This window comes from Mauremys mutica, chromosome 12 (assembly GCF_020497125.1).
Source record: "Mauremys mutica isolate MM-2020 ecotype Southern chromosome 12, ASM2049712v1, whole genome shotgun sequence".
NCBI lineage: Eukaryota > Metazoa > Chordata > Testudines > Geoemydidae > Mauremys > Mauremys mutica.
In genome coordinates this window covers 82,941,353-82,953,609 of record NC_059083.1, presented here as the reverse complement: position 1 = coordinate 82,953,609, position 12,257 = coordinate 82,941,353, and the positions used below count along the sequence as shown (strand labels likewise).

Here is a 12,257-nt window from a genome sequence, read left to right as displayed (position 1 = left end):
TTTCGGTGTTTATCCCAAGAACAGTGGGATTGAGGCTATTGGGAAGCTCCAGAAGAGTTAGCTTTTTTGGGGGCATGGGAGATCCATTTCTCCTGATTAGTGGAAAATTCTGACCCTTTCTTGTCATAAGCGAATCTAGTTAAGTGATTAGCACTTTCTTCCATATGAAAGTAATGGGAGATGCTCAGCTGATCAGCTTTGCCCTCTCCTGGGGTATCCGAGTGATGTTACACTAGCTAAGTAGAAAATTATTGGCATTATGATGGGAAAGGAGAGGATACAAAAAAATCCTTTTCCTTCTCCCTGGGAGCTTCAGTTCCATGAGCACTGCTCAATCTAGTAGATTGTTGATGAAAAGCCTAGGGTCTTTGATATCAAAGTTTAAATCCTACAACTTCAGTTTCAGTCCAGCACCACCCTTCCTTTTCCCCTTCCTCTTACTGAGGGATTGACTTCTTGTTGCAGTTTTAGTGCTGGAAACGTGAGCATAAACCCTGAACATATATTTGGCTCTTCCTCAGAAACCTAGTAATCCTAATTAGTGAACAGATTGCTGAAACTTTGCTCCCGGATGGGAATGGATAATTGATAATGATTCTTGTTCCAGGTGTGACATTTCCCTCTGGGGAGATGCAGCAGGCTTTGGTCAGCTCTCTATACAAAGAATCTGGGATCCAGCCTGAAGAAGTGGAGTATGTAGAAGCTCATGGTACAGGCACCAAGGTTAGCATAATTTCACCATTGTCTCTTAGCTCCCTGTGGCTCTTCCTCTTTCCCTCCATTTTAGCATCTTTCCTTTTCTCGCCTTTCAATCCCCCCCCACCTCCCCCACCAATTCTTTCCCATTTAACTGGAAGGAACTAGATTTCCCATTTCTAGCTATTACCTTCACAATTCTTGGTGTGTGGTTTTTTGTTTGGTTTTTTTTTGTTTGCTTGTTTTAAAGCTAGAGACTTTGGGATAGGGGCTCTTCTGCCAACTACTAGATGTTGTGCATGCTTAGTATAAAGCATAATTCTGACTTAATTTCTTTTTCTGTTAGGTTGGGGATCCTCAGGAAGTGAATGGCATTGCAAATATTTTCTGTCAATTAGAGCGAGAGCCATTGTTGATCGGCTCAACCAAGTCAAACATGGGTCACCCAGAACCTGCCTCTGGGCTTGCTGCATTAGCCAAGGTAATGTCATAGTTGAGAAATAATTTATCTATAGATATAGTGATTTATGCACTGACCCATTGTGGAATTTAGCTCTGGTGATGAGAGGGGGACCTAGGAGGTTGTCTCATTAACCAGGCAGCCCATTCTGCTATTGCTTCTTGCCTCATTTGAAAGTATTCATAAAGGCTCCAAATGCTCTGCAACAAGCAGGATGTAAATTCATGGACTAGACATTCGGGTCTCTGTCTCTCTCTAATCCTAAAGTCTGGAGATAACATTGAGAACAGAGGGTTCTTTATTAAATGGCTAATTGTCATTACTGTATTTCTTGGTGATTTTTGATATTCAATTATTTTATGTATCACTATGAAAAGCTGTGGCATAACTTGATGAGGGTGAGTTTGGGGCACTTGACACCTAGGAAGGATGGGAGGCAGCTTGGGTTGTTGGTGTTCAAGAAGTGGCTGGAGGTTTTTGTATTGGGTAGGGGATGCATCTTTTCCCTCTGCTCCCATAACATTTGTGGGCAAGGGTTGAGACAATTTCAAGTGAGGGGTGGTGGGAGAGCAGACACAGGTTTGAACTCCGAGTTGGCTCAGAGCAAGCAGCTGGCCCACACCTGCTCCATTATCTGCTACTGTAGCCAACACTGGTGGATGAATGTCTGCTAAACTGCTCAGCAGTGTGCTAGCTAACAGTGTTGATGGTTAGACTTGAAGCCTAGTGATGACAATTTAACATGGCCAGCAGCACAGTTTCTCAGCCTGAAACAATAACTGTAAGGCAAATATTGTGGTGGTTATGTTCAGGTTATGCTGGGAGGATTTTCTTTGTTGCCATAATATCTAGGAACCGCAGTCTTGTCTTCTAGATGAAAACTTGCATTTTTGAGCTCTATTCTGAGGCATTGGGTGAATTCTGCAGTAAATGAAGTGTCCACAGAATCATGGAAAACATGGGACCCTGTCCCTGCTACATTGTACTGAAGGCCTGCAAATAGCTTGGATGATATCCTGGTTATGCTATGGTCTCTGTTTTACCAGAGTGGATTTTTGAACTCCTGGCACACCAAGATACTTCTTGGTGAGGTGGAGCAGAATGTGGACTTGGTGTTGGTCTGAGAGCCCTGACTTCCTTGTAAGGGTCTCTGTGCCAAGTGCACTATCTGTCGCAGGCTCTGTGTCAGTTCCATTGCATGATGCCATTCAGTCTCTGACAGTGACTCCATAGAAGTCTTTGGATTTCTCCTGTGGGACTGAGGTGGGCTCCCCCGGGCTCCCCACTGATGTCGATCAGAGCTGACAGCTCTGATCAAGAGCCCTTAGTGCTGGGCCCACTGTCTCTGTAATGGAGCTCAAGGTGTACTCCAAGGATTCTCTGATGTGAGAACCTCCCATACTGACCAGACCTTCAGTATTTAGGCCAGCAGGTAGGTCTGTATCCTGCTGGTAGGGATTTCTGCCACCACTACCCTTTTGCAGCTTGTGCTTAGTGGGAATATTGTTGGTTAATATTAGTTCTGTGGTAGAACCCAGAGGCTGCAGTCAGGATCAGGGCTTCGTTGTGCTAGACACAGAGACAGTCCCTACCCCCAAGATCTTGCAATCTAATTAAAGATGCAACATGTGGCTATAGTGAACAATTGGAAGGAACATCCCATGGGAATGACCCATTCACATTTCTTTATGTGGATGAGCTGTACTGACCACCCACCTCTTCCAGGAGAATTACATCTGACAAATAAAATAGGACATAGATATTTGTAAGTAATTCTACTCCATGCCGTCCCCAGCACCCTTCCCATCCAGTAAAAACCCTTTGTAAGGGATTATTCCTAGCAACCTCCCCTCCCCCAGCCCCATGAGCTCCCTCTTCTAGGGAGCTGAATCTAGTGCTCATTAAGTTGGTAGCAAGCATCTCCCAAAGGTTCAGTTGAAATAGAAACATCATTTGGCCATCAGCACTGCTTTCCTAGTGGTGAAAAGTCAGAGATAAAAGCCACAATATCTTACTTCTAAACCACTGCTTTCACTGTGCCCACATGGATAAAGTAGTTCTATGCTCATGGTCTATATTCTTAACTAAATGGCTTCAAATTCCATCTTACCCAGTTCAGCATGTCAGTCTTCACTAAACCACCTCCTGTGGCAGCAGAATCTAGGCTGAGTAGTTCAGTTACCAGAGTGTTTAACTAACTGCTATCCAGGAAAGACAAAACCCCACTTAGATAGTTTATCTCTGGGGGAGCCTAGTGGGTGCACACTCTAAGCCTTTCTAAATGCTTCAAATATGTTTGAGTATGGCCTTGCAGGTATATAGGCATCTGGGATAAAACACTAGACCAGATCCACAGCAGCCTTCTCAGCTTGTACAGGGAATGTTTCCATCAGTGAGGCTTATGGGGCTGTTACCTGGGGTGGAACCCAGAAGGCTTTGCAGTCTTGCTTTCTTGACTTGGCTTCCAGGTCTGATACCCAATTCAGGAGAATAATCCCATAATCACTGACTGTCTCTCATCAGAGCCACCTGCCTTGGGGGTTGTTTCTGAACAGCAGGGGGAATGTTGGTTGGGGCCTGAGGACACTGCAGTAATACCAATAACTGATGTGGTTTTTGAGGCTGCAGCTGCTTGTATAATTTCTGGCCTGAACTGCCTGTGCCACAGGGGAATATGTGCACAGCCTCAATAGCTGTTGCTTCCCCAGAGGCTCCGTCTTGGGTTGAGTGCATACATAACCATGAGGTGGGAGTCGTTTTTGCTTTCAGTCTGTTTGAAACAGGTAGATTACTTCATAACTTTTCTTTCATCCTGGCCCTGTACCTAGATTGGAAAAACGTGCAGAGCAGGACTGAGACTCCTTTAGCTAGATCTGTCAGTCTGGGAATAGCTTTCTCAGACACCAGAAAAAAGGTAGAAATGGGAGATTTGGTGATGGTAAAGAAGAGGGTGGAGAGACACCATGGGAGGAAGGAAAAAAATGAGCTGGGCAGTGCAGATTTTGTGGAGAGATGGGGGAGAACGGGGGATGATATTCGGTGTCAAGTAAGACAGTGCAGTCTACTGGGTCGAGTGTGGACAGAGCTATGACTTCAGAATTCTCAGACTAACTCTGCTAGTGACTTCCTGGGTGGCCTTGATTTAGCTAAGCTACTTAGACCCTCTGTGCCTTAGTTTCACCATCTGTAACCTGGGGACAATAATACTTATTTACCTTTTGTGAAGTGTTTTAAAATCCAATATAGTGACAGAAGGAGCCGTTTAAGTGCAAATGCTAAACTGTTTGTAGAACAAAACTAACAAGGTGTCTGTTAAAAACAAAAAAACAAAATCTAAGCCATAATTGTTCTGTTCTGCTCTCTCTCTCTCTCCAGGTGATTCTCTCTCTGGAACATGGGCTGTGGGCTCCAAACATTCATTACAACACCCCAAATCCAGAAATTCCAGCCTTACAAGATGGTCGTGTCCAGGTGGTTGCTAAACCAACCCCAGTAAAAGGTGGCCTTGTCAGTATCAATTCTTTTGGCTTTGGAGGTTCTAATGTCCATGTCATTCTGAGACCAAATAAGAAGAAATTCTACCCTCTGGAGACGCACAGTTTGCCACGACTGGTCCAAGTTTGTGGCAGGACACAGGAAGCAGTGGAAATGCTAATAGAGCAAAGCAGAAGACTGACGGAGTACAGCTCATTTGTGAGCCTGCTCAATGATATCTCTGGAATCCCTATTTCATCCATGCCCTACAGGGGCTACACCTTAATTGGCAGTCAGAGTGACATAAAGGAGGTTCAGCAGACTCAAACATCTGGGAGGCCACTCTGGTATATCTGCTCAGGTAATTCCACCTTAAGGGAGATCAGACTAACAATCTGTTTTGTATCTTTGGAAGCTTGAGACTGTTTGTTGATTCTGTGCTCCGTTCCTTGTTCTGCTTAGTTTTGTGGTATGTGCGCTATTTAAGAGTTGGGTTTTTTTTTTTCAGGATCTCCTGTTTACTGCATTGATGATGTGGACTATCTGCAGATAATCCTCCATCTAATACAATTTCCCTTCTCCTGGTAACAAACACTGTTTTTCAGTCTCCTAGGATATCATGTTCACTGTGGGGATTTGAGGTCTGCAATATGTTCTCCTAGACTGAATTCTTCTTACATCTTCCCATTGCTAGAGCAAATGCTCAGCTCTCCCTCCCCCATGAGCAAAGCTCATAGTCTCCTCTCATCTCACAGGCATGGGAACACAGTGGAAGGGGATGGGCCTTAGCCTGATGAAGCTTGAGCTGTTCCAACAGTCCATCTTACGCTCCGATGAGGCTCTGAAGGACACGGGACTGAAGGTATCTGACCTTCTCCTGAATGCAGATGAGAACACGTTTGAAGATGCTGTCCATGCATTTGTTGGCCTTGCTGCTATTCAGGTAAGGGTGAAAGCTGAGGCCCTTTCCCAGTTTTGTTCCAAGTGTATCTGCTTGGTCACTAATATTGCCTGTCATTCAGCTCATGATCCTTCTAATAGTCTTGTGTAAGCTGCTAAGGAGCACACCTGATGTGGAAGCCAGGTTTGAGTGTGCCTTTGGCATTGTTAGGAATTGTGTGTATGTGCTGTGCTTACACAGACAGTCTTAGGACTGAGCACACAGTGGCAGAGGTATGGCATCTGATGTGACATTGGTAAAAACTGTTTTTCCTCAGATTGCACAGATCGACATTCTGAAGGCCATGGATCTGCAGCCTGATGGAATTGTTGGTCACTCAGTAGGAGAACTGGCCTGTGGCTATGCAGATAACTCCTTAAGTCATGAAGAGGCCATTCTTGCTGCCTACTGGAGGGGGCGGTGCATCAAAGAAGCCAAACTACCCCCCGGAGGAATGGCTGCTGTTGGTAGGTATAGGAGTATATCCTTTCCTAGGTGGATAATATCCCTATGGGTGCATGGGCACATGTGCGCTCTCTCCTGTCTTTTGTTAATTGTAATAAACAGATTCCATGAGAGGCAGTAAACTTGGGCTATCTGACATGGTAGTGGGGAAAGTGAGTGGAGAGAGACATTTTTGTTTAAAGTTCTTCAATTTTCAAAAAAAATCACCAATACATCTAAACTCTTACAGGTCATAATTTGACAACTTGTTCATCTTTCTGGTTACACGTCAAGGGAGAATTAAAAACTAACGAACAAAAAGGCTAGAAAATACCAGAAGTACTATAATACAAATCACTGGTAACCCTTCACCCGCAATATTCTCTGGTTCTTGTCACCCTCTCTCAAGAGCAGAAGTAGAGAGGGTTCAGAGTTGGATGATAAATGATTAGAAGCCGGGAAGAATTGGTTTGTGGAATGTTTTGGTATGATGGAGTGAAAAGGTTAAGACAATCTACTTTACTTTAGAGAAGATGCAAAAAAATGGACAGGTGGCTTTTTTGTTACGTTTCAAGAACCAAAACAGATCTCCTATAGAAGGTAAATTGGGCCCTCAGTTTCACATAATACAAGTACAAGAAGACATTCTATGAAATCAAAAGGTAACAAATTTAAAACAATAAAAATAAATACATTGACACAACACATAATTGGCCTGTGGAACTTACTACCACAAGACCTCATGGAGGCCAAGAATTTAGTAGGATTTAAAAAAAAATAAACCCTTTTTTAAAAATCTGGATAATGAGTTAAAAATTTTATCCTATGGGATAAATATCTTACCTATTCCAGGGCATAAGCCAACCTTAACTGATTTTGGGTGGGGGCTAGGAAGAAACTTCCTCTATAGGCATGTTGTTCCATAACTGGCCAGTCCTCAGGCCACTATCAGACTTGATACTGGACTACATAGACCCTGATCTGGTCTGGCAACTTCTCTATTGGTCACAAGTAAAGCTTTTGTTCTTTCATGACCCCCTTATTTGATAACCGTGAATGTTCAAGTTAGAAAGGAGCCAAAAGTTACAGATTAGGGCAGCTGTGTTGGGGGCTGAAGCATTTATAAATCACTTGCTACAGGCATAATTCTAGTGTTTCACTTACTATGATATTTCCACTGGGAACCAACTAATTGAACATTGTCTTTACCTTGCTAGTGAGTACATAAGTCATTTACTTATCACTGATAATTTCTGGTAGTCACTGCATATAATAGGTCACATCTTTCATAACCAGAATTTGAGCTCATGTTTTGTCCATTGCCTCTTACCCATGTGATAGATCCAGGCCAAATTCTACTCTCACGAGACTAGCTTAAATCCATAGTAACTTTCGATTTCAACGGTGATACCCTAATTTCACAAAGACCGTAAACAAGTGCAGAATTTGACCATTCTCTCCAGATTTAAGAATGGCATTCCTTGCTAAGGACAAGGTAAACTGTTAGAAGGAGATTTTCTTTTTAATAGGTTTTTCAAATAGTGTAAGTTTGTGTGTCTAAATCCTGATGTTTACATGAAAAGTACATATTAGAACTGTCATTTCCCTATCATGGGGATGAAATTTTGATCCCTCTGTCTGTAATCTCAAAGCATATAGCTGGTGGAATCTAGTGGGTTTTACATAAGCAATACAGAGTGCTGTCTGACTTGATTCTTCATGGAGAGGGATATAATGGAGTTTGATTTCTTCATAGAAGTCAGTTCTGCCACCTCCCATGGGCACAGATACTTCAGTGATGGTGAGCATTATAAAAGCCTAAAATTGGTCCTGACAAGACTGTAGGATTCTCCATCCCTCAAAATCTTGAATCCAGCAGGGTATCAGCTGCTAGAATCCCTACCATCAGAAGTTCCAGGCTTAACCTAGCTACATAAGCTGCTGCATAACGTTTCCTGGGAACATTTTGCATCATCTTGAGGATTTTTCCTCTGCAGGTCTGACATGGGAGGAATGTAAGCGTCGTTGTCCTCCTGGCGTGGTACCTGCCTGTCACAACTCTGAAGACACTGTCACTGTTTCAGGGCCTCAGGTGAGCAAACATATGGAAATCAGCCTTCATAAGAGACCTTGCCTTCCAAGGCTGCAAACTGGGGCTCCATCTGGTGTGTCTTCCATTATTGGAATTACACCATGTGCCCCAGGAGTGAAAGAAGGGCAGTCAGGTTAAACTAAAGTAGTGGGAGGGAACTTACCTCTTGCATCTTAATTTAAACACTTAAGTGCCACTTGATGGGAATCAGTTGTCTTCGTTCCTAGTCTGCAAGAAGCAACATGTGATCCGTATTTCAGTAGTGTTATATTCATAGGGATGTTGCATCACCTTCACATGAGGAATATGAGGGGAGTGCAGTGATGCCTCTTCATGGGAGCACAGGGCCTCATCAAATGGCTAATGGCAGAGGAAAGCTGGATGCCCAAACTCCATGAAATAATAATTCTTGCTCAATTCTATCCCATTTCCTAGGATGCTGTGAACAAGTTTGTAGCCAAACTGAAAAAGGAAGGAGTGTTTGCAAAGGAGGTGCGCAGCGCTGGGGTTGCCTTTCATTCATATTACATGGCATCTATTGCACCAGTCCTACTTAGTGCCCTGCAGAAGGTAATGTCGCTGAGTGATGGCTTATGCTGGGGACTTGTGGATAAAGGGAGCCGTGACTAGCATCCTACATGCTGGGGGAGAGAGGGGCTTAAAGGAGATCCTCATTATGTGCAGGAGTTAGAGGTTGGGCTGCATGCAGTAACAGTTGCTGGCTTTCTGTGGAACAGGCAGTTGGAAGCCCTTGGACATCCAGCAAGAGGAAGCCTGAGCTCACAAGCTGAGAAAAGTGGCTCATACAAACCTCTGGGGCTTGGCTTTTTTAGTTTAATTTTTTGGGGGGAGGGGGGGGAAGAGGGGGGAGTGGTGGTATCTTGTCCTTTCATGCCCTTTGACATCTATATTTTGTTGTTGTTCTATTGTAGGTAATTCCAAATGCAAAGCCTCGTTCAGCCCGTTGGATCAGCACCTCCATCCCCGAATCTCAGTGGCAGAGTGAGCTGGCTCAGAATTCCTCTGCCGAGTACCATGTGAACAACCTGGTGAGCCCAGTGCTGTTCCAGGAAGGTCTGAGGCATGTTCCAGACAATGCTGTTGTGGTGGAGATTGCCCCACATGCCCTCTTACAGGTATTGCACTTGGGAAGGTTCAAAGAATCAGGGAATATCTTAGTGCTAGAAAAACTGAGAACACCTTGCCCAGCCATTCTAGTCTCCCTGATTTCGCATTAAAAATCAACATGTCCCAACATATTCCACACCACATCCCCACCCACACAGTCAAGTCATCCAAATACTTGCCTTTGCATATTGCTTGGAGGGGAGGACACAGGCATGCACAGTCAACTGCCTGAACTGGTGAACGAGTAGGAGAAACCAGGAGCTTCTTGGATGATCTAACAATGTGTGTGGGAAGTAAGCAGTAGGGAAGAGAGCCTGAAGTCTTACTACCTTGGGTTGTAATCTTGTCAGATCTTATTAAGCTAAACAGCATCAGGCTGGGCCAGTACTTGAATGGGAGGCTTGCAGTGGTACAGGAAGAAGCAATACTGGAGATTAGACAGTGTCCCTCTTTTGTGCAAGAGCACTTGATAGCTATTTGGATACCATGGTGATGAGGGCCATACAAGTATCTAAATAGAGGAATTCTTCCTGGATCTTGAATCACTTCACCCACCTATCTCTGAATCTGCTCTATGCTGTGCTCTAATTTACCTTGGGCTTTTTATTTTAGAAAGAGTATTTAAAAACAAAACTACCAAGATAATTCAACACTAATCCTTCTAATTTCATTGCTCACATTCACAGCTGCATAGTTTAAAAAAAAAAAAAAAAACACAACTAAAATACACAGTGTAATGATAGCAATGCAATACCACACCTATGTTACTAAGAATAATATAGTGCTTATGTGGTGTTGCATCTTCCAGATACTGTACAAATGTTAGCTAACTAATCCTCGCATCGCTTTTGAGAGCAAGGAAGGTAAGTACTTTTTTTATGGGAGGATAGGGGTTGGGAGCTGAGACACTAAGGAGAAGGCTCACACTTTCAAAAGTGTCCACTAATTTTGAGGACATCAATTTTGGGGTAACTCTCACTTGAGACCTCTCAGCTCTCATTTCCTCCATACTCACGTCAAAGGTGCTGTGTATTCATAGCTCTGACTTCAGGTGAAGTTATGGATGCTCACAACTTGTGAAAAATCCCTAGGTGTCAGGTTAGACACCTTTAAAAATTGGTGGATTTTCCTGGAAATTTTAGTCTAAATGTAAAAGCAGCAAAGAGTTCTGTGGCACCTTATAGACTAACAGACATAGCCCAAATGGTTTGTCTGAGGCCATACAGCCACTCTATGCCTTGTGGTTCCCATGCTGCATTTCAGCTAACATTGATATTATGAGTTTGCATTGTCTTATGTTCCTATGAAGTTGAGTTTCATTATTCTGAGGTCAGATCTTGTTCACCTTACTCCTTGCAGGTAATGCTGTTGAAATCAAGGAGGTTTTTTTTGCAGGAGTAAGACAAATGGCAAATTGACAGAGACAAGGACTCTAAAGACTAGTCAAGTAGAAAGTTGTATCTTGAAAATACAGACACTTTTTTGTTAGGAGTGTACAAAAATATATCTACTACTTCACCCTACATCACTCAAAAATGGGCAAAACTTACTTCAGCTTTCTAAAAGTTATTGCCTGAGTGCTCAGCCCAGATGCAGAGAATTTTAAACTAAAATGAAATATTTCAGAAAGTTGAAAGCATTGGGTGACTCAAATTCCAAGGTTAGAGGAATTTAGTCTAACTACCTGTTTCACACAGGCTGTAGAACTTCCCAAAAACATCCTATCTTGATTTGAAAAGTTGTCAGTGATGGAGAAGCCACCATGACCCTTGGTAAATTGTCTCAATGGTTAATTAATCTCAATGTTAAGAATTTACACTTATTTCCAGTTTGGAAGTTCAGTCTAGACAAATTCAGCCACTGGATTGTGTTATAGCTGTCTCTGCTCGACTGAAGAGTAATATATGTTCCCCATATAGGTTCTTGTAGACTAATCAAGTCATCCCTTAACCGTCTTTGTTCAGCTAAGTAAATGGTGCTCCCTGAGTCTAACTATAAGGCATGTTTTCTAATCCTCTAATTATTCTTGTGGCTGTTCTCTGAACCCTCCCCAAGTTAAACATCCTTCTTGAATTGTGGGCACCAGAACTGGACACAGTATTCCAGCAGTAGTCACACCATTGCCAAATACAGAGGTAAAACAACCTCTGTACTCCTACTCAAGATTCATTTATCCATCCAATGATTGCATTAGCTCTTTTAACCCAGCGTTGCACTGGGAAAACCATGTTCAGTTGTTTATTCACCAAGATCTCCAATCTGGAGTCACTCCTTCCCCAGATAGAATCCCCCATCTTGTAAGTGTGGTCTGTATTCAGCCATGTAAAACACACATTGTTTGCTTTTGCTCAGCTTACCAAGCAATCACTACCCCAATTTTTGTGTCATCTGCAAACTTTATTGGTGGGCTTTTTCCCCCTAGGTCATTAAAAATGTTAAATAGTGAAGGGCAAAGAACCAATCCCTGCAGGAACCCACTAGAAATACACCCAGTAGATGATGATGATGATTCCCTGGTTACAATTACATTTTGAGACCTAACAAGCTTTTAATCTACTAAATTTATTCCATGGTTAATTTTCTATCTTTCTAGTTTCCTAATCAGAGCCATGTGGTACCAAGTCAAATGCCCCTACAGAAGTCTATGTGTATTGCACAAGCACTATTACTTCTATCAACCAAACTTGTAATCTCCTCCTTTTTTTCAAAAAAAAAAAAAAAAAAAAAAAGGAATCAAGTTTGTCAGGATCTATTTTCCATAAACCCATGTTGAATGGCATTAATTATATTACTCTCCATTATCTCATTAGTCTCCTTTATCTTATGCAGGGTCAGTGTCAATCTTGCCTTTAATTACCCAGGTCATCGCGTTTTCCCTTTTTGAAATATTGGCACAACATTCGCTTTCTTCTGGAACTTCCCCAGTGTTCCAAGATTTATTAAAAACAAACATTTAACAGTCTAGTGATAGCCTCAGCCAGCTCTTTTAAAAACTCTTGGATGCAAGTTATCTGGACCTGCTG

At 42.7% G+C, this 12,257-nt stretch overlaps 1 protein-coding gene across 1 annotated transcript in view; it reads left to right on the top strand.

The window, feature by feature from the left end:
* The window catches only part of FASN (fatty acid synthase), a 69,701-nt gene that overhangs the window by 14,527 nt on the left and 42,917 nt on the right, over positions 1–12,257 (top strand). The window contains exons 7-14 of the mRNA XM_044981814.1: positions 608–723; positions 1,043–1,177; positions 4,532–4,991; positions 5,386–5,573; positions 5,848–6,037; positions 8,012–8,106; positions 8,542–8,676; positions 9,039–9,242. Of these exons, the coding sequence (XP_044837749.1) occupies positions 608–723; positions 1,043–1,177; positions 4,532–4,991; positions 5,386–5,573; positions 5,848–6,037; positions 8,012–8,106; positions 8,542–8,676; positions 9,039–9,242 (1,523 nt within the window). The remainder of the gene's footprint in view (positions 1–607; positions 724–1,042; positions 1,178–4,531; positions 4,992–5,385; positions 5,574–5,847; positions 6,038–8,011; positions 8,107–8,541; positions 8,677–9,038; positions 9,243–12,257) is intronic.